The 26,648-nt window shown below is 46.0% G+C and overlaps 1 protein-coding gene across 7 annotated transcripts in view; it reads right to left on the bottom strand.

The window, feature by feature from the left end:
• Window positions 1–26,648, bottom strand: part of ARHGEF10 (Rho guanine nucleotide exchange factor 10) — a 121,484-nt gene that overhangs the window by 62,956 nt on the left and 31,880 nt on the right. For 5 of the 7 annotated variants that reach the window (XM_081046174.1, XM_081046176.1, XM_081046172.1 and 2 more), the window contains 5 exons: window positions 10,012–10,161; window positions 9,076–9,372; window positions 7,241–7,307; window positions 3,601–3,677; window positions 1,859–1,915 (listed from right to left, as the gene is read on the bottom strand). In XM_081046174.1, the coding sequence (XP_080902300.1) occupies window positions 1,859–1,915; window positions 3,601–3,677; window positions 7,241–7,307; window positions 9,076–9,372; window positions 10,012–10,161 (648 nt within the window). The remainder of the gene's footprint in view (window positions 1–1,858; window positions 1,916–3,600; window positions 3,678–7,240; window positions 7,308–9,075; window positions 9,373–10,011; window positions 10,162–26,648) is intronic. The other 2 variants (XM_081046175.1, XM_081046178.1) reach the window with 1 other exon arrangement.

The following is a 26,648-nucleotide window of genomic DNA, read 5'->3' on the forward strand; positions in this document are numbered from 1 at the left end:
AATTTTCTAATGTTCATGCTTATTTTTTATTGGCATTATCTGGTTTTTATCAAGAAATGAGCCTGAATATCAATTCTCCAGCATTTGTTAACATTTGCTTTTAGGCATACTATTATGCAGTTAATTTTCAGAAGTGTCCCATGTGTTTAAAAAAAATGTGCATTCTGAAACTACTCGCTTCATGGTTCTATATATGGCCCTTAGTTGGCCACATACTGTGTTCTCTGCAATTTACTAATGTTGTATCCAAATCCATAACAGTGGAGGCAGCTTTCTTAAAATCTCCCACTTCACTTATGTATTTGTGTATTTCTGATTCTACCTCAGTCATATTTTGCTTTATAAATTTTAGGCTATGTTGTTAGGTGCACACAAGTTTAGAGCTGTTATATCTCTTGTGAAGGACTCTATGTCTAATAATGTTTTACAGCCTAATACGTAATATTTTATTCTAGTTACAATGGCTATATTTTGGTTAGAATTGGCCCTATGTTCCTTTTTTTCATCCACTTACATACAAATGTTCATATCCTTATGCAGTTCTCATAATCTATGCCTGGTTTTGCTGTGTTATCCAACCTGAGAATTTCTTTCTCTGGCAATTGCAGTCATTTTATACTTACTATAAGTACCAATATATTTGGACTAATTTTGATACATTTTTTCATACTATGTTCCATGCTTTCTTAATTTATATTTTCTTGCTTTCTACCATATTGGGTTTTGCCCTCCTATTAGGTTGGTGCAAAAGTAATTGCGGTTTAAAAAGTTAAAAATAATGGCAAAAACGGCAATTACTTTTCCACCAACCTAATAGTTTGGAAGTTAAATAATCTATTGCTATTCTTTTAGTGGTTACCCATAAAACGCACACCTGACCTATCATAGCAAAAAAAGTCAGTATCCATACCCTCCTCTTGAAAAAACACGGACATTAGGACCTTGGGGTCAGCTACGCCCACCCCTTTCTCAGTGCGCCTGCAGGGCCTCGGGGCCTGTGTGCCCTTGTGCTCTTAAAGGGAAACACAATTAGTGCCTTTGATGCTGGTTTAGATTCATCCCCCACTTTGTCAATTTAGTTGCTCACTATTCTTTTTTGATTCCTATCACGTTCAGTATCCTTTTCCTTGAAATACACTATTTCGTTAGAGTCTGTGAGTGGTAAGTCTCCCCAATCTTTGTCTGATATTGCCTTTATTCTCTTTTTAAAGGATTCGACTTAGGCTGGATGTTGAAAGCTAGGTTGAAATACCGAGTTTTCTTCAGCACTTTGAGAACATTCTCCAGCTGTCCCACAGCACAGTGACAAGTCTGCTGTTCTTTGCAGATCACGGTTCCATTGCACGTAATCGTGCTCTCACTCATTAAAACATTCATCGTGGCTTTGGCGCTAAGCAGTGTCAACCGTAGTGCCGAGGTGTGGACTGATGCTGGACCTGCGTTGGATTCGTAGTTCTACAATCTGAGAACTTATGGCTTTCCTTATTTCTAGAAAATCCTTAGTAATTCTTGCTATTTCCACGTTGATATCATTTATTACACTTATGCTGGTACTTCTCAGGCTCCATGTTTCTTACCTTTTCATTCACAGTTTTCCCATCCTCAGCTCTTTCTGCTTCTTTAGGGTAATCATGACAATTAGTCTCGATCAAGTGTTGTAACCTAAACACACACACACGTGTGCACACGCACACCAGTCCTCTAGCACATGGTATCAGTGAGACACTGCAGAACACACACATGAATGTCACACACGGGCTGCACATCTGGGGAATATGCACACGTGAGGCAGTTTCACATTCAGAGGGAAACATGCTACACTGAATCTCCTAAACCCCAATTCCAGACAAAGTCAAACCTGGTTCAGAGTCGGAATTTTCTCTTGGCACATCATCATAAATGGCTTCTTCTGGATCTGGAACGAAAGGAGGGGAAGTTTTACAAATTGACCAAGCTCCACTGAGTGCAACTTACATGTTCTAGGGCCATAGTTCCCTATGATGATATAATATTCCAAACGTTAGATTGCAGGGTAATTAATAGTACCTTACCAAAGCATAAGCATTACTTTTAGGGCATGACATTTTCTTAGGATTGAAGGAAATCACTCTAAACGGACCAGTTGTGAAATACCTCCAACAGGGGGTTTTACGGTTTCAAGACTAATTTATTCCATTACTTTGTGTTCAATTACACATCTCTGTATGGCTCTTTTATAAACATTATAAAGTTACGATGTTCTGATATAAGTGACATACAGTTTCAGAAATAAAGGGACAGCTCAGCTGATGTTCTGTGAAGTGAGAAACTTAGAATTAACCAATGACGTTAGGGTCTTGTACCTAAACATGAAAGGTAGCCACCTGCAAGTATAAAAATATTTTAGGACCAAGTTTCTCAAACTGTATTATGTGGAACATCAGTGTCCTATGAAATTATAACAAGTTTTCTTAAATAAAAGTGTGGGGGCGGCCTCCACGGGCAAAATACTTAGTGTAAGCTGTACTAGAAAGTCATGGAGGAAAGTGGCAATATTTGAAATTCAATTAAATGTCTGCAGGACTTCCATGCTTTACATGGAAATCAAATAAACCCTCTTACTCTGTGAAAACCATAGAGGTCACTGGTTATAAAGCAAAACAAGAAAGTGAGGTGAATACAACTAACTGTTCCTCTGAGCTGCAGCAATTGTCACCACCCCCACACTATGGGGGTGGGGGCTCAAGGACAGCCTTATTCTTTTGCTTTCTTGTAATATTTACTAACTGCCACAACAGTGAATAGTCCACTGCTGTTAGATAAGGTGAGGGACTCCAAGTTACAGAGCCTACTTTCAAATACAGTTATTCTACTCAACTGTCATTTGGGAACAAAAATGAAGTGCGAGAAATTCAGACAAATTTTACTTTGGAAATAAAATTGCTAGAAAATAGCGAGACAGTAATTTAATCCTGTAATGATCCTGATTTACGACCCGCCCTAACAGAGTCACTTAATTACACTGAGTTCTTTGTTTTGACAATGTCATAATTAAAACCAGAACGAAGGGTTCCAGGAGATAATTTAGTAATTAGGAGACAGCTAGGAATAGTACTGCCTTGTAAATCAGTCATCTAAGACAATTACACAGAAATTTGGGAGCCAGTGGATAAGAAATGAGGATGATTTAAAAAGCAATCTTCACTTTTGCTTTAAAAATTTAAAAAACAACAAATAAATCTAGGTAAAAATAGCTGAGCTTTCTAAACCACACGCGAAACAGAAGGTCTGGCATGCCATCTGTTCAGGGGGTTGGCATAACCACCCACCCACCCCCTCTTCAAAAAACGGTGCCATGAAAACGCGCCTCCGGCTGGTTGCGGACGAGGGAGGAAGGGGAGGAAGCATCTACCATCTGCCCCCCCCCCCCCCCCCCCCCCCGCCGAGCGCCGGGGGTTTGGAGGCCGCTCTGTTTACGGTTCCAGGGAAGTCAACGTCCTTTGCAGCTTTTAGACCCGGCAGGACCTGGGCCCAATGGGCGCAGCCAGACAAGCACGCGGGGCGGGGCGAGGACGGGGACTGGGACAGGGACAGGGACGGGGACTGGCGCGCGGCGCTTACTGTCCATCCACGCGGTGTTGGCCGGGTCCGCAGCCCACCGGGCGAGGGCGCTGTCTTCCACGCGGGCCCGATCCTCGCTTAGGGAAAACAGACCATAAAATCAGGGGACTGAGGCCCTTCCGGCGACTAGCTTGCTGCCTGTCCCCAGGGTAGACACGTGCCACCACGCGTGTGCCCTGGGTGTGTTCCCAGAGACGGCTGCGGGACGGCTCCCGTTCAAGTCTTCACTCGCAGCGCCTCACAAACACGGGCTTCGACGCCCCCCACGCGCCAGCACCGCGGGTCACGCAGGAGCGTGGAGGAAGGCAGGGCCCGCGCCAACACGCCTGACCTGCCCCCCTTCTCAGCAGGCCTTTGGGGTCCCCTGTGTGCCACCAGGCCCCGGGCTGCAGACGGGCCTCAGCCTCAGCGCAGGTCGTGGCGGAAGGAGACATCTGACCACCAGACGCAGCAAATGCCCGTGGTCGCGCGGCCACGTCAGAGTCCCCCACAAAAAGGGACCTGGGGGAACGAGGGGCAGCCACCGGGATGCTTCATTCAGAGGAACGAAACCAGGGTCACGCCACAAGTGCGCGACGCCTCTGAGAGGCGCAGCGGGGTCAGTGGGAACAGAGTGGACCACAGCATCCCCGGGAGCTCGTCACAAGGACACCCCGAGCGGTAGTGTCCTCACTGAAGTGAGAAGGACAGAGACTGGCCCTCGGGTGACCGTCCGGAGTAAACACAGGAAGCTCTGAGAAACAGGCACACGGGGAGGGGGCTGAGCATGTGTCCCCCACAGGGGGACAGACGGGTCACTGCCTTCTGCCTGTGGCCTCAGACAGGACCCCACGTATGAGGCAGAATTTGGGCTGCACTCTGAAATACAACAGGTGACAGATCAGGGAGATGACGGTCTAGACAGACAGAAGGGCATTCAAAGTGGGGGAGACCCTTGAGAGGTACTCGTGGGACATGCGGCAGGAAAGAGAGAGCTGGTTAAGGAGAGTGATAAGAAAAAGCTTGACATATTAGATGTATATTCTAGGGAAATTTCATTCATCCATTCAATCTTAATTTCCTGAGAAACTGAAATAACTTATCCTTCAGCCTAGGGCGGGCCTTCTGTTATAGGCGCTCATAGAACCACATTCCTTTCTTTCAGAATAATGACCTCTGAATATATAATAACCCATCATCAGTGTGACTATCTGATGAATAACCCTCTGCCACACTGATATTGTTAGAAGAATAAAAGCACTAAGACCAGATTACTTACCATTCCATTCCTGGTGCCTAACATGCAGAAATGTTTGCCAAATGAGAAAAAATAAAAAGCACACCACTAACCATGCACCACACACCGACCATGCTAGTTGGTAGATATGGTAAAACCTGGTCAAACAAACCAGACTTTAAATTTAAAAAAAGATTACAAAGTACAAAGAAGAATATTGTATATTGATAAAAAAGGGTCAATAAATCAAGAAGATATAACAATTATAAACATACACACTACTAACAAAGGGACCCCAAAATATATGATACAAAAATGGAGAAAATTGAAGGGAGGGATACACAGCTTTACAATAACAGTTGGGGACTTCAATATTGAACTTTCAATAATGGACAGAAAACCAAGCAGAAGATCATTAAGGGGACAGAGGACTCGAACAACACCCCAGACCAAAGGGACCTGAGAGACATATAGGCCACCCAACGTTAAGCACTAAAATTAAAAAAAAAACACAAAAAAAACCAAGAAAATAAAAACCAATTGTTTTTAAAGGCTAAAACTAAGAAGAAAACAGAGAAAAAGCTTCATGACATTGGATTGGCCAGTGTCATTGGATATGACACTGAAAGCAGACAATAAAAGAAAAAAATAAATTGGACTTCATCAAAATTAAAAATGTTTCCACATTGAAGGATATTATGAAGAGTGAAAGGAAAACCCACAGAATAGAAGACAATATTCACAAATCTAATATCTGATAAGGGATTAATACTGAGACCATACAAAGAACACCTACAACTCAACAATAAAAACCAATTCAAAAGTTGGCAAAGACCCTGAATGACATTTCTCCAAAGGAGACACATAAATGGCCAATAAACACATGAACACATGTTCACCGTCATTAGTCAGAAACGCAAATCACCACCAGCAAGAGGAACGTTTCACCCTCACTAGGATGGTTTTAATTTTTTAAATGGAAAGTAAGTTTGGTGAGCTTGTGGAGAAACTGGCCCTCTCATGCCCACCGGTGGGGCCAGTGGCGCTGGTGGGAACATGAGACCGTGTGGCCTGGCTGCTCCTCACAGTGTTAACCGCGGACTCCCCATAGGACCCAACAATTCCACTCCTGGTTGTGTCTGCAGAGGAACCGAGGGCAGGCAGCAGAGCAGATGCTCGTACGCTGGTGTCTGAAGCAGCATTACTGATAATGGCCCAATGGTGGAAACAAACCACGTTTCCATCAACAGGTGAATAAGTAAACACAATGTGCTATGTACACACAATGAAATATTGTTCAGTCTTAAAAAAGGATATTCTGACACACGCTACAACATGGATGGACCTTGAAAACATTTTGCTCAACGACAGAAGCCAGCCATGGAAGGACAAACACTGTGTGATCCCACTCACAGGAGTTCCCTAGAATAGTGAATTCAAAGACACAATGCAGAGTGGAGGTGACCAGGGGCTGGGGCGAGGGGGACAGTGCCATCGTATCATGGGTAGAGTTTCTGATTGTGGGGTTGAAAAAATTTCAAATGTAGAGAGTGGTGATGTTTACACAACACTGTAAATGTATTTTATGCCACTGAATTTTACACTTAGAAAGGGTGGAAATGGCAACTTTTATGTAGAGATTTTTTACAATTTTAAAATGAATAATGCAACATACCAAAAACCATAGAACAGAACACTTTAAACAGGTGAAATGCATAGTGGGTGCATTATCTCAATAGAACTGCTTAAAAGCAAAAAAATAAGCACACCTGCCACATGAGCAGGTGCATGTTCTAAGAGCTGGTAAAACTGGGGCTTTGTCTTTAAAGAATTCATAGTCTAGTAGCAGAAAGGGACACAGGAAACCACAGTGAGAGCACAAAGCAATCAGCTATAAGGCAGATATGCACACAGCTCTGGAAACACAAAAGAAGAAATCTTATGAAATGAGAATTTAAGCTGGGTTTTGAGGGGTGAGTAGGAATCTGCCTCAGGGATGGATTTTCCCAGCCATATCAAGCCCATGAAATCGCATTTGTGAAGGCAAGTGGCATGAAAGAAAGGCCTACAATCAAATCAGTTTGCAGGACTCTGGGTGGAATCTGGCTTAGATAGGCTGAGAAATGCCTCTTTTCCCAGCAAAGGGTTCTGAGAACCTATTGATGCTAATGCACACTGGGCATCTGCAGGCGGGAGGCTGAGCAGCGTGTCTTCCAGTCCTGTTTGGCCATGGACTCGGTTTGTTCTTCCACACGGAACAACACTAACGCCTGCAGGAGAACCCAGTGTGGGGACCTGGACAGGGTAGAGAGTCCGGAAGACAGGAAAGCCCAGGCAGTCACACCTCCGAGCACTGGGAGTCACTGCACTCCACATGTCCACATAGGCACGGACTCAGAACACCCATGGACAATGCATAGGTACCTGCTTGGTGGGTCCTCAGAACTCAGAGAATTAAATTGGCTGTCTTCTGCTACTTCCAGTGTTTCTGCTAAAAAGGAAAAGAATTCATATTGTTTGAAGACTGCTAAAAATGGTTAGGAAGTTCATTTTCATCCTTCAAAATGATTTCATACTTTGCTTTCTTATCAACTGTAGGCTTAACCTAGCATAAAGAGTGTTAACTGATGGATTTAGGGCTTTTTAGCTTTTGGATAAAATGTATTCCAAATGGGTTACAATGAAGAGTGACAACCAAAAGTCTTATGAAACAGCCAGAAATAAAATGATACCCAAATAAATCAAGCTAGACTTAAAAAGAGACATCATATTCTCCCCCGTTTCTTAAGTTTTCATGGGATATTACAGTTGTGATTTATTTGAAAGTGTGTCTCCATGGCAACCTCAAAAGATTTTCAGGGGGAAATACTTAAGTTTCTGGTATTTGACAACCAAACTTTTCCCTATACTCACATGTGCACACACGTGCAATTGCACATACATGGCCACATACCTACACTCACATGAGCGCACTTACATTCCCACATGCACACTTGTGCACATATACTCACATGCATGCATTCATATTCCCACACATGTACATACTCATGCACACCAGTACTCACATGTGTGCACATGCATACACACACATGCATGCACTCAACAGTCCCACACACATGCTCATGCAAACATGTACACTCATATGTGTGCATTCATGCCCGCACATGCACATATCTGTGCACACACGTACTCACATGTGTGCACACTCACATTCCTACACTCATGCACACGTGTACACTCACATGCAGGCACATTCACTTTCCCACACACTCATGCACACCATACACTCACATGTGCACACTCACATTCCCACACACTCATGCACGTGTGTACAGTCACATGCAGACACACTCACATTCCCACACACTCATGCACACGTGTACACTCACATGCAGGCACACTCACATTCCCACACACTCATGCACACGTGTACACTCACATGCAGACACACTCACATTCCCACACACGCACACATTCATGCAGACACATCTCCCTCACTCCGTCTGGTTGGTGTTCTTGCACCTCCGGCTTTGGTTCACTAAGAGGAATGACGGCTTGTTGACTGCTGTGCTGCCAGCGACGCCCACAAAAAGCCTTTTTGAAGGAATTTCGTGCTAAGTCGCCATTCTTGAACTTGCAAAGTGCTCAGCAGTTGCCTCAGCCCAGGAAAGCTGGGCTCTCTGTGGTCAGCTTGGGGGTTCCACCCATAAAGAGTAACCAGGTGCCACTCCATGGTGGGGGTTCGCTGGGCAGCACACCAGGCTCTCATAGGCATTAAGTGGACAGCTCTCTGGGCCCTGCTCACTTATGTTTCTTCCCAGGACGACAGGTCAGGCTCAGAGGAAAGGCGACGGGGGAGACAAGGAGAGGTCCCGTGAACAAAGACCCCAGCTAGACAGACCGACCACAGAGCCTGCAGTTCCCGGAGCAGTGGACGACACAGAGCACATGCACACATAACTACACCTTAACACAAAACAGAATGAATGCCCCCAAACGCACAGGTTTCAGAGTACCTGGGGGGAAGGGGCCAGATATGGGGCGCTCACAGGCCCCCCGATCAGATGTGACAGCACAGCCCAGGTCAGACTCTGCTTCAAATTTCCCCAAACAACAAGCTCTGAGACCTGTCCTGACTGGGCTGTTGTCACAGGAGATAACTTGGGAAACAAACATCTAATGACCAGGAGCGGGCACACAGTGAGGCACGGGTCCCACCCCGGAGCCTGGCACCCGCCGCAGTGCAGAGGGGGCCCTACCTTCCTCGTGTGGGGCCGGGGTGTGCACGACAACAGGACTGGAGTAGGCGGGCAGGAGCGCCGGCAGGCTGGAGGGCACCGCGTAGCCGCAGGGCACGGGCACCACGTAGCCGCTGGGCACGTGCAGGCTCACACTGTCGCCTTCCACCTCCGGATCCGGGGGCCGGGGCTGGTCCTCCTGGAAGGGCGTGATGTCTATGACGGAGTAAGGGCTGACTCTGGCTGGGGCCGCAAGCTTAGTCGGTTCCACCGGCACAACCAGTAGGGCCATGTCCGTCCCCGTGCCGTTTTCTCCTCCTGGAGCCAAACACACAGTCATCAGGGCCACACGCCCTTGGGCTGCAGCTGGCAGGAAGCGGTGAGCCCGAACCCCACCCCACGCAATGCCAGGGCTCCTGGAGGTTCCCAGGCCCTGGGCCTGGGGGGGCGTGCGGGGAGCACCTGGCTCGGGGACGGGCGGCATGTACAATGCCTGGCAGCTCCCAGGACGGCTTGTCCAGGAGACAGTAAGTCAGAGCTGCCAGAAGTAGGATCTTAACTGTGCGAGGTCTGTTATGGACAGAAACGAGCAAGTCTGGCCCCACCGCCCATCTGGTCAGCAAATAAAGCAGCCAGCATCACCTCCAAATGTCAGAATATACATTAAGCTCCTAGATTTGACTCATCTCAAATCACATTAGTGTAAAACTACTGACACACGGACGAAGCCGTTTTCATTAGAACACAGGAATACCTGCTCCCTCCAGAATATAAACAGAAGGCAACTCCAAGAGATGGAAATCATGGAGGACAGTCCAAGGACACGAGAGTCAGCCGAATCTGCATGAAGTGCTTTCAGACATCGCAGAAACAACACCCCCTCCACAGCAGGTCGCCCATCCGCTGGGAGATGAGGGGGTGGGTGGGCCTGGGGTCCAGGGCCGCCTAGGGACTCACCTGGGCTGCCGGCTGTGGCGTCTGCACCCGCGTCACCGGCTGAGGGGGTGCCCAGGCCTTGTCTGTCTGCTTCTGGGACTTCATCTCCGCTGTCAACATCCAACCGTTCTCCCTCCTCCTCATCATTCCTGCTGTACTTCACTTCACTTTCTAAAGTTGAAGGTAACACACTTACAATTAACATCTATTGCTGAACAAAGACAGAAAACAAAAGGGCGGGGATGGGCGGCGGGGCTGACCGCTGCCCCCACTGCGTTCGCACTCAGTACTTTTTACCAGAAAAAAGACATGGAATTAGGCTTCTGGATCAGCGGTTTCCACGTCCTTTTATAGGCCCTACAACTCACAGTTTGAAAAGGAAAAGAAAGGAAGAAGAAAAGGCACCTTCCACATGTAGATACGCACACCATGGGCTAGGAAATCCATTTAGGAAAACCAAGTCCTGAGGCCATTCTGAACCGCTGGGCGAGGGGCTGGGGGTGGGGGGGTAAGTCCGCAGCGCCCATTCGGTCCACAGAATGGTTTGTCCGTCCACTGCTCCTCCCGGCAGGGGCCGCCATCCTGAGGGCAGAGCTGCCTGTCACCCCTCTCATGACAATTATGTCCAAGGTGCTGTTTGGGGATGGCAGGAGGGGACACAGGATTTGTAGGTGTGAGGGCTTGCAGGTCACAAACAGGACAATTTCTCATGCAGACTTTGAGAAGACACGGTCAGCTGAGGTCCCCTTGGAAGACCAGGACACTACATCGGCTTTAAACCCAAATCACTACGTGGTGACTTTTCTTTAAAAACTTTTTAAAAAAGAAAAATGCAGAACTGGAATTAAAATGCTGTGAAATGGCATTGAAATCCTCCATGTTGACCTGTGTTTTGTATATATTATATATATAAATACTTTAAAAGTATATTTATAAATATTTCCTTTAAAAAGAAATGGGTTGGGGGTAGGGGGTTGACACAGTTGTGAGGGATATAAATGATAAACGTCTAAGTATTACTGTGTTTTGTGCTCCTGAAACTAATAAAAAAACAACTCACACACACACACACACACACACACACATAAAAACAATACATATCAGTCAAAAAAAAAGATAAAATAAATGACTTTAAAGATAAAAAGGAATAAAAAGAAATGGGTGAAGGTGGTCCGAAGGCTACAAAGTTTCAGTTATAACATAAATAAGTCCTGGGGATGTAATGTACGGTGTGGTAACTTGAAAAAAACACACCACAATTTAACACTCTTTTGTCCGTGGGAATTTTATACTGGACAGTAAACAACTGAAAAGCACAGCATGCGAGCTTAGAGCTTTGCTGTGTGATTCTGCCACCCAGAGGTGCACCTATCCTGTGACCCTCTAAGAAGGAAGTCACCGTAAAAGAGGACACAGGCCTGACATCTTGCACCAGATCAACGGGTAAACCGCTCACTTTCAGTGTCCAACAACGTCTGGGTGGCCAAAGATGAAGGGAAAGGGAAAACAAAAACTGAGACTAAAGGGGACGTATGGTGGAAAGTACAACCAATTTAAATACTTAATGGGTTTGCTCAAGCATGTGGGGTCCCCACCCCATGTGGATCATTGCTTTCCCACCCACCCCAAAGGCAGGGCGACCTGCTAGTCCCTGCCTAGGCCCACCCAGTCCCATCCCCGCCAGCCCTGGGTGACAAGCATGTGGGGTGCAATGGAGGGGGCTCTGAGAGAGGGGATACCACCAGGGTGGCTGCACAAGGGCACCAGAGACGGGCCGCCTGGGGAGTGACCCATGGCGTGAATCCTGTACCACCAAGGGATTTGCCCACACAGGGGCAGCTGCATGTGTGCCACCTCTGTCCTGTGACACAGATGGCGCTGAGGTGACACCCCCAAAGGCCAGTGTGCTGGGCGGGTCACAAGGGAGGGAAGGAGCCTCTTTGCTTCATGTCACCCCAATGCCACGGCAGATGCCCCCTTATCGGAAGTCACGTGCACTCCTTGTGCCACACGATGGGCACTCAGACGAGCCACAGAACATCAGCTGTGTCCCCGAGGGGACTCTCTGTAGAGCTAAGCCATGGCCTGCACACTCACAAGGGGACCCTCAGCGATTCTGCTGTGAAGAAATGAACGCATGAAGAGAGGAGGGGACAGGTTTCCTGGAGACAGTGACCTCAGGCTGGCCTGAGCCCAAATCGCCCCCTTCCCTGCAACCCGGCAGACGCCCTTCCCTGCTCCGAGGGCGGCACCTTCCATCTGGAAGGGAGGACAGGTCACTGCAGGCCCAGAGAGCCCAGCTCCAACAGGTTGTGCAGGGCACCTGTCCCCACGCTGTCCCTTCCACAATCTTCCATAGCTGAGCCCAACACGGCAGGAGCCTGTGGGATGCAAGGATGGGAAGAAAGGTGAGTTATCTTAGCAATGAAGAAACGCAGACACTGGACAGAGGCTGGCCTGGGGAGGGGACCCAGGGATACCTCTTGACTGCAGCTCCACTCAACGCCATGAGCTGCCTCAGCGTCAGATCACTAAGCATGGCGTGTGTTGGGGCTATGTGTCCTTGTAAAAAACATTCCAACGAGGCCTGGCAGCTGGAGTCGCCCCAAATGGCCATGTCTAAGCACGGGGTGACTGGGAGCGAATATTTAAAATTAAGATTTTAAAGATTTAAGATTTAAGACAGGGTAATTTAAGATTTTAAAGACAGGGTATTTCTCGGAAGGGAACTAGAAAGAGAAGTGTCTACTTGAGTCAGTCTACAAACTTCCCTTCCGGCTGGGGCCTTGTGGTCCAGATGAATCTTTAGTGGTTGGTCCAAAAAAGAAAACTGTTTTAAACATGCGGTGTTTACTTTTTCCTGGAGTCTCTGGAATTAATAATACATTCTAACAGGGGCTTGTCAGGAAAACAGTTTTCACTTCGCCAATAAACAGAGAGAGGTCAAGGTCTGAAGGAGGAAGGTAAACAGAGTCCAGCTCCCTTCCCTGCCTTGGGGCGGGGGCAGGTTCTCAGGGCCACAAGAGGGCCACAACTTCCAACTCTCCGTGATACACGCGGGACCCCAGAGAGCATTCTGGAATACTTTTCACCTAGCTTTTAAATATTTTAAAAGGATGATAATGACAAACGTTTAAATGGAATCAAGAAGCGACTTCTGAAAAATATTTTTTGAGCACATAATTCTGATATGCATGGATGTGAATGTGTTCTGAGTGATAAACTGGCAACAAAAAGCCTCACAACGGTGTGTCCCCTTTGTCCCAGATATTCTATTATGACATAGTTATCTTCAGGAAATAATCAGAGATCTTTACAATACTTGACTACAAGAATATTTTTGAAGAAACCACTTAAATATCACATAATGGAAAATAGATTTTTCAAATTCTGACACATTCATACAATGAGATAGTATGAAACCATTAAAATTATTTTGTTGATGACGTCATAAAAATGGCGGCGTGAGGTGAGCCTCTGTAACGCTCCCCTGGAATTTACAACGAATCGGACAACAATAACTCCACAAAGGACTCCTTGCACAGCAGACAGGCAAGACGAAGAGGCCGACTACTGAATTCACCTCCAGGTGGGTGAATCGCGCGAGCGGGGGAGGAGGGAGAGGAGAAGTGCGGAGACGGAGCCGCGCGGGCGCAGGACACAGACCTAGCTCAGTGCTCGGAGCTCGCTGCTCCCGGATCTTCCGCAGCTGCGGGAGAGGGAAGGACTCGGACTGCTAGGGCTCCGCTTACGGCCCACAGGGCTGAGGGGGCAGCATACAAAACCGCTGAACCCAACGCTCGCTCACGGCAGACCTCGGAGCAAAGACTGAGGGAAGAGGGCTGAAATCGGTGGTTTAAGCCCTCACTGCCGAGCGGAGAACGGAAGCCTTAGGCACGGAGACTAGCCGCCCCCTCCCTACCCTCCCAGAGCTCGCCCCGCCCCCACCTGCCCGGTGCTAGAAGCGGAACAGCAGCAGAGTCAGATCAAACGAACAGAATACTTGCTGTTCTGAGATCTGTGGACCGCAGACACAGATTTGCAGCCCAACTAGTGCAGACAGAGTGGAAGCAGGACCTGCTGTGGTGGTGGTCACTACCATTGCTCTAGGCCACCTCTCACAACCCACCCTGCCCCTGTCCCCACCTATCTGGGCAGATCCCTGCAAGACTAAACAGAGCTGCTGAAACACACAGGCTATGAATCTGGTGCAGGAAGAGCTTTGGAACTTCAGAAGCTCTCCACATCCCCCCCACGGACGCGGCGCCCTATGACCCAGGCAAACTATTAACAGAGGAGAAGCCCATCTCCCAGGGAATCCCCCCATTGTGTGAGAAGCCATAATAGTGCAGAGAAAACATAACATTACAGTGTGAGAGAGAATAAAAGGATGCAGTTAGAAAGAAAATAAAACATTCTACCAACACCTACTGGAAAACAAAACAAAAACCTCTTTCTATCAACCTGTTGTAGAAGCCACTCCTGTAGATGTCTAGGAAGAGAAATAATAAATCAGTAATTGCCATGAATAACCAAGGCAACAAGACAGCTCAGAAAGAAAGTGAAAAGTCTCCAGAAAATGAACTTTAAGATATGGAAATATGTGACTTAAATGACAGAGAATTCAAGACAGCAGTTCTTAAAAACTCAATGAGATGCAAGAAAACACAGGCAGTTTAATGAATTCAGAAACACAATCAAAGAACAAAATGAACATTTTACCAAAGAGATTGAAATTTTGAAAAAGAACCAAATAGAATTTCTGGAGATTAAGAACTCAATAAAAGAAACGAGGAACGAAATAGCCAGCTTAGGTAGTAGAGTTGACCAGATGGAGGAAAGAATCAGTGACATCGAAAATAGAAATCTGGAAATGACACGGATGGAAAAAGGAGACTTGACACTTAAAAGAAATGAAAAGAACTCTACAAGAGCTTTCTGACTCCATCAGAAAGAGCAATGTAATAATAATGGACATAACAGAAGGAGAAGAGAGAAGGGAACAGAGAGAATATTCAAACAAATAGTTGATGAGAACTTCCCAAACTTGTGGAAAGAACTGGATCCTCGAATCCAAGAAGCAAATAAAACACCTAATTACCTCAATCCCAACAGGCCTTCACCAAGGCACATTGTGTTGAAGCTGTCTAAAATCAATGACAAAGAAAGAATCCTCAAGGCAGCCAGGGAAAAGAAGACGGTAACCTACAAAGGAAAGCCCATTAGATTATCAGCAGATTTTTCAGCAGAAACTCTACAAGCCAGGAGGGAGTGGAACCAAATATTCAAACTATTGAAAGAGAAAAATTATAAGATAAGAATAATATATCCAGCAAAGATATCCTTTACATATGAAGGAAGAATAAAGACCTTTCCACACATACAAAAGCTGAGGGAATTTTCTAATACATGACCTGCACTACAAGAAATACTGAAGGAGGCTATTCGACCACCATCAACAGGGACAATTTGTGGCAACCAAAACATAAAAAGGGGGAGAGTAAAGGCCTGAACCTGAACATGGGAATGGAGAAAGTAAGCATGCTGAAGAAAATAGAATACTCTAAATACCAAACTTTCTTTTACATAAACTTAATGGTAACCACTCAAAAAAAAAAAATCCAGAACTGAAATATATAATGTAATAAAAGAAAAACAGAGGGAAAAATTATAAAATACCACCACACAGAAATAACAGACAACAACAAAAAGGCAAAGAAACAATGGAGACACAGTCTTACCAGAAAACTAATGATAGAATGATAGGAAATCCTCACATATCAATAATCACCCTAAATGTAAATGGACTGAACTCACCAATAGAAAGGCACAAAGAAGAAGACTGGATCAAAAAACTAAACCCAACCATATGCTGTCTACAAGAGACAAATCTCAGCTACAAGGACAACCATAGACAAAGTGAAAGGGTGGAAATTGACACTCCAAGCAAATGGTACCCAGAGAAAATCAGGTGTAGCCATACTGATATTAGATGAAACAGACTTCAGGGTGAAAAGATAACAAGAGACAAAGATGGACATTTCATAATGGTAAAGGGGACTATACAACAAGAAGACATAACAGTCATCAATATTTATGCCCCCAATCAGGGAGCACCCAAATATACCAAGCAACTACTAACAGAACTAAAGGGAGAAAGTGACCAAAACACAATTATACTAGGGGACTTAAATACATCATTGACAGCTATGGATAGATCATCCAAACAGAAAATAAATAACGAAATAGCAGCCCTAAATGACACATTAGATGAAATGGACATAATTGACATATATAGAGCACTTCATCCTAAAACATCAGACTATATATTCTTTTCGAGTGTACATGGAACATTCTCAAGGATAGACCATATATTGGACATAAAACTAACCTCAGCAAATTTAAGAAGATTGAAATCATACCAAGCATATTCTCTGATCACAAGGCTTTGAAATTGGATATCAAAAAAAGCAGGAAAAACCGCAAATACGTGGAGATTAAACAACATACTTTTAAAGAATGACCAGGTGAAAGAAGAAATAAGAGGAGAGATCAAAAGATTCATAGAAACAATTGAGAATGAAAATACATCCTACCAAAATTTTTGGGATGCAGCGAAAGCAGATTTAAGAGGGAAATTTATATCATTACCGGCCTATCTCAAGAAACAAGAAAAATCCCAAATAAATAACCTCATGTTACACCTTAAAGAACTAGAAAAAGAAGAACAAATGAAACCTAAGGTCATCAGTAGAAAGGAAATAATAAAAATCAGAAAAGAACTAAATGAAATAGAGTACAAAAAGACAATAGAAAAAATTAATGTGACAAAGAGCTGGTTCTTTGAAAAGATTAAGAAAATTGACAAACCCTTAGGCTAGACTCACTAAGACAAAAAGAAAAAAGACACTAATAAACAAAATCAGAAACGAAAGGGAAATTATCACGGATGCCAAAGAAATACAAAAGATCATCCAAGAATACTATGAAGGACTATATGCCACAAAATTCAATAACCTAGAAGAAATGGGTGAGTTCTTAGAAACATACAGCCTTCCTAGTCTGAATCATGAAGAACTGGAAAATGTACATAGACCAATCACCAGTGAGGAAATTGAATCAGTCATCCAAAATCTTCCCAAAAGCAAAACTCCGGGACCAGATGGCTTCACTAGTGAATTCTACCAAACCTTCAAAGAGGAATATAATACCTGTCCTGCTCAAACTCTTCCCAAAAATTGAAGAGATAGTACTCCCTAACTCATTTTATGAGGCCAACATTACCCTGATTCCAATACCTGGTGAGGATAACACAAAAAAAGAAAATGGCAAACCAATATCTCTGAAACAAAATTCTAGCAAATCAAATGTGACAATACATTAAAAAGATTATTCACCACGACCAAGTGGGGTTCATCCCAGGGACACAAGGATGGTTCAACATATACAAATCCATCAATGTGACACATCACGTAAACAAAATAAAGGACAAAAATCATATGATTCTATCAATTGATGCAGAAAAAGCGTTTGACAAGATACAACATCTTGTCAAGATACAACATTTATGATTAAAACACTTAATAAAATAGGTATAGAAGGAAAATACCTTAACATAATAAAGGCCATATATGACAAACCCTCAGCTAATCTCATAATTAATGGTGAAAAACTGAAGCCCTTTGCTCTACATTCAGGAACATGACAGCGCTGTCCCCTATCACCTCTGCTTTTCAACACAGTGTTGGAAGTTCTCGCCAGAGCAATCAGGCAAGAGAAAGAAATAAAAAGCATCCAAATTGGGAAAGAAGTTAAATTGTCACTCTTTGCAGATGACATAATGCTATACGTAGAAAACTCTAAAGACTCCACCAAAAAGCTATGAGAAACAATAAACGAATGCAGTAAAGTTGCTGGGTACAAAATCAACGTACAAAAGTCCATTGCATTCCTATATACTAACAATGGAATCTCAGAAAAAGAAATAAAATTAAAAAGAAAAAGTACACAAAAAAACAATTCCTTTTGTAGTTGCAACAAAAAAAAATAAACTGGGAATAAACTTAACCAAGGATGTGAAAGATGTATATGCTGAAAACTATAAGACATTTTAAAAAGAAATTGAAGAAAACACAAAGAAATGGACATTTCATGCTCATGGATTGGAAGAATCAACATAGTTAAAATGCGCATATTACCCAAAGCAATATACAGATTTAATGCAATCCCCATCAAAATCCCAATGGCATTTTTTAAAGAAATAAACCAAAAAAATCATCAGATTTGTATGGAACCACAAAACACCCCGAATAGCCAAAGCAATCCTAAGGAAAAAGAACAATGCTGGCGGTATCACACTCCCTGACTTTAGCTTGTACTACAGGGCAACAATAATCAAAACAGCATGGTATTGGCAGAAAAACAGACACACAGGCCAATCGAATAAAATTGAGCACCCAGAAAATAAACCCACATATATATAGACAGATAATTTTTGACAAAGACACAGAAAACATATAATGGAGAAAAGATAGTCTCTTCAATAAACGGTGCTGGCAGAATTGGAAAGCCATGTGCAAAAGAACGAAACTGGACTGCTATCTGTCACCATGTACCAAAATTGATTCAAAATGGATCAAAGACGTAAGCATGAGACCTGAAACAATAAACTGAATAGAAGAAAACATATGTACTAAACTTACGGACCTTGGGTTCAAAGAGCATTGTATTAATTTGACTCCAAAGGCAAGGGAAGTAAAAGCTAAAATAAATGAATGGGACTATATCAAACTTGAAAGCTTCTGCACAGCAAAAGAAACCATCGACAAAATCAAGAGGCAATTAACTGAATGGGTGAAGATTTTTGCAAACAGTACCTCCGATAAGAGGATAATATCCAAAACAAACAAGGAACACATACAACTCAACAACAAAAAAACAAACAACCCAATTGAAACATGAGCAGAGGACCTGAAGAGACATTTCTCTGAAGAGGATATACAATTGGCAAACAGACATATGAAAAAATGCTCAACATCGCTAATCATCAGAGAAATGCAAATGAAAACCACAATGAGATATCACCTCACCCTAGTCAGAATGGCTATCATCAACAAGACAAATAGTAACAAGTGTTGGAGAGGCTGTGGAAAAAAAGGAATCCTCACACACTGTTGGTGGGAATGCAGACTGGTGCAACCGCTATGGAAGACAGTGTGGAGGTTCCTCAAAAAATTAGGAATAGAATTATCATATGACCCAACAATCCCTCTCCTGGGTATCTACCAAAAAAATCTGAAAACACTTACACATAAAGACACGTGTGCTTCAGTGTTCATTGCAGCTTTGTTTACGGTGGCCAAGACATGGAAACAACCAAAATGTCCTTCGATAGATGAATGGATAAAGAAGTTGTGGTATATATACACAATGGAATACTATTCGGCGGTAAGAAAAGATGAAATAAAACCATTTATGACAACATGGATGGATCTTGAGATTATAACACTGAGCGAAATAAGTCAGATAGAAAAAGTAGAGAACCATATGATTTCACCGATATGTGGTATATAAACCTGAAAACAACAAAAAAACAAGACAAACAACTGAACAAAAAAACCTCAGAGACATAGATAATAGTTTAGGGGTTACCAGAGGGTAAGGAGGGAGGGGAGTTCTAGAAGAGGGTAAAGGGGGATCAAATATATGGTGATGGAAAGAGAACCAACTCTGGGTGGTGAACACACAATGTAGATATAGATGATGTAATACAGAATTGTACACCAGAAATCTATGTAACTACACACAATTGTCACCTGTGGTCACAGAGCAGCCTAGCCGTCTGTCCCACTCCCCCCCCAAACTTTCCCTAAGGAAACAAGAATTTGTGGGACTGTGCCTCTCTGGGATTGAGTTTATAATATCCTGAGTCTCTCCATTTGGTCTTCAAGAGAAGGGTCTGCGGTCAACGATGAGTAAGATTCCTCACGTGAGGAACAACTCAAGCCAGAAGGGACCCAGTTGAGACCCCAATGAGCTGTTAAAAGAAATAATAGGAGGGAGCCTTGCCCCTCCTTCCTCTTGTTCTGTTTTTTTTCAATTATAATGAGCTATTTATTTTTGATCTATCATAACAAATTTTTTTAAATTTATTGGGGTGACAATTGTTAATGAAATTACATAATTTCAGGTGTACAATTCTGTATTACATCATGTATAAATCCCATTGTGTGTTCACCACCCAGAGTCAGTTCTCCTTTGTGGAGAAAAAGGAACCCTCATACACTGTTGGTGGGAATGCAGACTGGTGCAGCCGTTATGGAAGGCAGTGTGGAGGTTCCTCAAAAAATTACGAATAGAATTACCATACGACCCAGCAATCCCTCTCCTGGGTATCTACCCAAAGAATTTGAAATCATTTATACATAAAGACACATGTGCTCCAATGTTCATTGCCTTTGTTTACGGTGGCCAAGACACGGAAACAACCAAAATGTCCTTCGATAGATGAATGGATAAGAAGTTGTGGTATATATACACAATGGAATACTATTTGGCGTTAAGGAAAGATGATATAGGAACCTTAGTGACAACATGGATGGATCTTGAGAGTATAATGCTAAGCGAAATAAGTCAGACAGAAAAAGCAGAGAACTCTTGTTCTTGTGGGAAGCTGCCGCTTGCCTCTGCTGCTCCCTCTCACCTCACTGTGAGCGAGGCCCATTAGAGGGACAAGATCAAGCTCTTTCTGCTCAGCTCAGGGCAGTTTCACCCCAAGAGACTCTCCCCCAGGTGGTGCATACTTAGTCATCTTGGGACGATGTGCTTCGGCTGCTTTGGGATAAATAATTGGGTATTGAAATCATTTTTTGAAATGGTGTAAGAGTTTCACAGACCCTGCCTCTAATCATGTGATGCTCATTGTTTGTAATCAATAAATACTGTCAGGGACCCGATTCGGGGCTCCAGTCTCTTGAGGCTGCGAGTCCCTGGGTCCTCTGTGATTTAACTGTATATGAGTCTCTGTCTCTTTATTATAGTTTAACCCTCACCGCCTGCCTCGCCTTCCCACGGCTTGTGTTGTGCAGGTGGCAACAGTCACCCCAATCAACTTTAAAGAAAAAATTATTTTGTTGAAGATTATTCAATAATAGGGAAAGAAGTTCCTGACATATCAATATAGGCTTTTTTAAAAAATGGTCTTTTCACATCACTCAATAGAAGAGAACAAACCCTGGGAGGATATAGACAAATTGGAACTGCGGGGGCCCTCTGCTGGTGGGAATATGAAATGGTGTCGTCGCTATGGAAACAAATCAGCACTGTGATTTGTCAAAAAGCTGAACACAGAATTACCATAAATCCAACACTCACGATTCTGGAAACAGGGACTCTAACAAACTCTCCTTCACCAAGTTCCCAGGGTCCAAGAGGTGGGGCAGCCAAGTGTCCACCGAAGGATGAACGGATAAACAGGACGCGTCCATCACTGCAACTATCACTCGGTCCTCAGAGGAAGGAGGTCCTGACACCTGCTACAACACGGATGGACCTGGAGGACGTTCTCCTAGGTGCAGTAAGGACACATTCGCTATGACTCCCTGAGATGAGGTCCCTAGAGGAGTCAGAGTCCCAGAGACAGGAAGTAGGTGGTGGTGGCAGGGGCTGCGAGTGCTCAGTGGGGACAGGTGCCCATTTGGGAAGGTGCGCTAGCTGGCGGTGACCGTGGGATGGCTGTGCAGCAGTCAATGTGCTTATCGACACCACTAACCTGTGCGCTTAGAGACCACTGAAAGGGCCAATTTTGTTGTGTATATTTTACCACAATAACAAAAAATAACCTTGGTTTTGATCATTTAACCTCTTTCTCCTCACACAGAGACCAAAATATAACACACTATCTCTGGGCTGCTGCTAATGACTAGCATTTTCTCACTTGTGCTTTTCTAAATTTTGCAAATTTTCCACAACGAATACATTTCTTGTCTGTTTCATTGCTGTTTTTGGTTTAAGAACACATTTCTACTTGGCAGTTTAATCTTTGTGGAACATATTACTAATCCTTTGGTGTTCATATTTAATTAAATTATAAAAACCACCTATTTCCTAAAAGTTAAAAGAGAAAGTTTGTTATATAACCTTGAATTTAGCCTAACTAACAGAGTGAAAAAAATAAAAAAGAATCTAACATGGACGACAGAACTACTATCTGCACTATTTGAGACTTGTTGACTTACGTACTTTCTAACCAACTCCAATCGTGCCCCAAACAATAGGAAAACAATGCATATTTTAGAAAATATTTTTGCCTCTATCATTAAGTAGTCAATTTATTTACTAAATAAACTAGTGAACACATGTTCGAGCAATAAATAAGTCTCTTTAACAGAAGAATAAAAATTTCCAGAACATTTTCCAAATACAATTGCTGGCATCTCCTTACATTCATGTTTGCCAGATAAACAGGGCAGGAGAACAGCAGCAGTTTCAGAATGCCCTGACAAGGAGGAAAGGCGCGTGTTGAGGCAGACGCCACCGGGCACTTGTCAGCCGCCAGCCAGCCCTGACTCAGAACCACATGCTTTTTCTTCTGTCAATACTTCTTCGGAAACTACATCTTACTACCGCTGAACATTCACAATTAGATGGGATACACCTAGGAGTGGTGTTGGTGAAAATTGTTTAAAAAATAAAGCTTTACAATGTGTAGAGGCTCTTAAATACCAGTTAGAGGAGAACAGGATGCGAGCTCCGGGACCTACAGCACATGCTCCCTGGAAGGAGGACAAGGACCATCATCCAGGGTCCCCAGGAAGGACAGCGGCCGCCTGGCAGGACAGGGGACCACGACCCCTGCAAGCACCTGGGCAGGCGGTGAGCTCCTGAGGACAAGTGTCCTGTTCACCATCAACTACACAGCCCTCCCGTGAAACTGGCATGCCCACCACTCCACACACGCTGTAGAACAATGAACGAATGAATGAGTAAACAAAAAAATGACTGAGTGAGTGAATGAGTGAATAAATGAACAGATGAGTGTGTTACCAACATTTTTCTGCCCGAAACACTCACTGCTCCCTAATAAGACTTCAGGTGGAGGCCCTGTGCACAGAGTGGACCAGAAGCGGTAAAGAGCCCCTTCGAAGGCTGACATCTTGTAAGGGCATTACACCAAGCAGAAACCTGGGTGCTCCCCTCAGGGAAGCCAGGCAGAGTCTGTGCTCCCAACGGCCGTGCAGTCAGAAGCCAGTGAGAGCTGCTCCCCACCCTCTCACAGCGAGAGAAAAGGACCCCCACCGCAGTGCTCAGCCCACCTGGAGGGGTGACACACAGAGTCCCCCCGAGAACGCAGTTGTAAAAGCCAGCTGCCATGTGCACCCTGCTCTGGCAGCAAGCGTGGTGACCACCCAGACTCCCTGACGGGACCAAGGGACCCTCCCACGAGCGCATCAGGAAGACCGTGTCCTCACGGAAGTCTCAGCGACACCAGCTGTCACACAGCAAATGTGTATGGAGCACTCACTCTGCTGCACACACGTGGGGGGGCCTCGTGGGACCTACAGGGTTGCCCGTGTCATCTTCCAGTCCGTGCGGTCAGGCGAGGTCCTGGGTGAAGAGCAACATGGGGCACCTTTGACAGACCTGAGTGCAGCTCACACCAGCGTGAACTGAATCGTGCCCCCAATTCCTGTGTCCGCAGCCCCAGTACTCCCGAGTGTGAGCATGTCTGAACACTTCTCTGCAGATGCAGATTGGTGCTGGAGGCCCCAATCCGGCAGGACGGCCTTCCCACCACAAGGAGGGGAAGACACACACACAGGAGGTCGTGGGTGGCAGAGGCAGAGCTGGTGCTTCCACATGCCAAGGGACACCAAGTGGTGGCGGCAGCCACCAGAGTGGAGAGAAGAAGACGGAGCCACTGGGTTCGGGCATTAGTCATAATGACCTCCACGTTTCTGGAAAAGCTTTTGGTGGATCTAAATTCAGGAGTCATCGGTGAAATGATTTTCTGGGAACTGGCTTGCTTCCAAAGCACACAAATGAAAGATGGGAAGGTGGGTGAGCCAGTGTGACACACAAAAGAGGCGAAGCACAGATAGGACAAAGCCCTTCCTTGACCCAGGAGCTGGGCAACGATGGGCAAAGAACCAAGATCGCCCCTGAGGGCAGGACCGGGGGACGTGGAGGCCGCTGTGTGCCACCTCCTGGAGCTGAACATGGGGGACAGCCAGCTCGAAGGCCACACACTGCGCAGGCTCAGCGCCCAGACGAGCACCCTGGCGCCACCCGCTGTGGAGTCCGGGCTCGTGAGCACAGCCCTCTCCCTGGAGGCCTGCCTAGGCCCTCCCCAGAGACCGTCCCTTTGGCCGCGTCCCAGGCTTTCCAGGAAACCGCAGGCCGCACTGTCCTCAAGAGCCGAGAGTCACCAGGGCTAACGAGTCTCCAGCAGGATACCACCAAACATCACCTGAACAGTGGCCACCTGAGCCAGGCCTCAGGCCCCGGCTCTCTCACAGGCTGTTTACATTTGTCAGGAAGCTCTTATCAGCTCCCTAATTTGAGCACAAATTTGTAAAGCAAGTTAAACAGAACATTTTAAGAATGTTCTGTTGCTCCTTATTGCGACAGCATGGCCGTGCATAGTTTCGTTTATGCCTACACTCAAGGAGAGGGCTGACCACCCAACACCCCAAGCCCTAGAACTCGTCAGTCGGCAACAGGACTGCCCAGCAGACCTCCCAGGACAAGGGACGTCGGTGCTGCCTAGGCGACCGCGTCCGAGCAGCTCTGGGCTCCCACGTGGCCCGGCAGCCAGGGAGCCAAGCGGCCCCTCATATTTGGTTCTAGTCTGTACAGACTGGGCCCGCTGGCTTCCACACTGAAACACAGAAGCCTGGCTCAGGGAAACTGAGTCCGTGAACCATCCACACAGCCTGCAAGGCTCCCGCTGCCCATGCCTGTGGTCACGGGGTCTGGGCTGCATCTCAGATTGTTGTTGTTTTTCAGACTTCACTGTTCAGAGCAGTGCCAGGCTCACAGTGAAACCGAAAGGAAGGTACAGAGATTTCCCGTATACACCTCCAACCCCCCCCACACACAGCCTCCCACCATCAACAGCCCCCCAGAGGGGACATCTGTGACACCTGGTGAGCCTGCACTGACACGTCCTCCCCCAGCGTCCACAGCTCACATCAGGTCACTCCTGGTGTCGCTCCTTCTGTGGGTCTGGACAGATGTGTGATGGCCTGTACCCACCATCACAGCGTCACACAGAGGAGTCTCACTGCCCTGAACGTGCCCTGTGCTCCCCGTTCACCCCTCCCCCAGCCCTGGAAATACTGCTCTGTCACTGTCCCCATAGTTGTGCCTTTCCCGGGATGTCACAGAGTTGGGATCACACACTGTGCAGCCTGTGCAGACTAGCTCCTGTCTCTCAGTCACGTGCATTTCCGGTCTTGTCATGGCCTGATGGCTCATGTCCTTTTAGCTGAATGATCCTCCACCGTCTGGATGGAACACAGTGTGTTTATCCGTCCCCTGCTGAAGGCCGTCCTGGTGGCCCGAGTTCTGGCCTTTATGGCCAAAGCTGCGGTAACATCGTGGGCAGGTCTGTGTGTGGACGTGGTTTCAGCCCCTCTGGGTGAACACCAAGGAACGTGATCACCGGGTCCTGTGGTGAGAGGACGTGACGCTCAGGTTTGTAGGAAGCCGCGGGCCGCCCTCCGACAGGCCGCACCGCCGTGTCCCCCCAGCATGGGGCACCGTGGGCTCCGAGACCACTGGGGGAGGACGCGTGTCATCGCTGGAGGGTCGGAGGCCCGCACTGGGCAGCCATGCTCAAGGGGGACATGTGGCCTCCTATTGGCGACTGTGCCCACGGTCTGCAATGCAACGGACCCCCAGCGCCCAGTGGTCTCCTCCGGACACAGTCGCCCAGCCATGCCGGCTAGAACTTGACCTGTTCAACAAGTGCAGCTCCAGACGCGGTCTGATCAGGGTGCCTCCGTTCCTCACGCCCTGTGAACCTGAGACCAGCACGGCCTGCTGTGGCGGGGAGCCCCACTGCCGTGTGGCCGGTTCCCCAGAAAAAGGACATTCATGTGGCGTACTGTAATGACAAGAAGCTTAGCTCGTCATCACACTGCCCCAGATGCCAGTCGTACACGCTAAAATGCTGTTTGCTGGGATTCTCGGCTGTGTGTTGCCAAAGGAGCCAGTCCATGGGGCCGGGAAGCGCCGTCTCTCTGCTCCTGCCGGTGCCAGCGGCCCACAGTCCACACAGCTGACAGCCTGGAATCAGGACGCTGGCTGTGGTCCCTCTGCCTCCCAGGGGACAGCTGGCAGCAGGCTCAGGGACAAGGGACAGAGGGAGGCTGCCTGCTCCAGGGCACCCCCCTGCCCCCCGCAGTGAGCAGACAACCCTCCAGGACTGCTCCAAACCCACTAACAGCCTTTAAAGACAGGCGCAGATCAACACAGTGAGAAAAAGTGAGGAGGACTCATTTCTAAGTTCAGAGATAAAGGTACCCACTTTTCTCCTGGGGCTTATAAAGCCATTTAATACTGAAGTTCAGTCCATGATAGGAGATTCTCTTATCTCTGATGAAGGCTATTATCTTTTAATTCTTTTTATTGTTTAAAACAAAAGAAGAGCTTGG

The sequence above is a fragment of the Rhinolophus hipposideros genome, assembly GCF_964194185.1.
Source record: "Rhinolophus hipposideros genome assembly, chromosome: 4".
In the NCBI taxonomy this organism is placed as follows: domain Eukaryota; kingdom Metazoa; phylum Chordata; class Mammalia; order Chiroptera; family Rhinolophidae; genus Rhinolophus; species Rhinolophus hipposideros.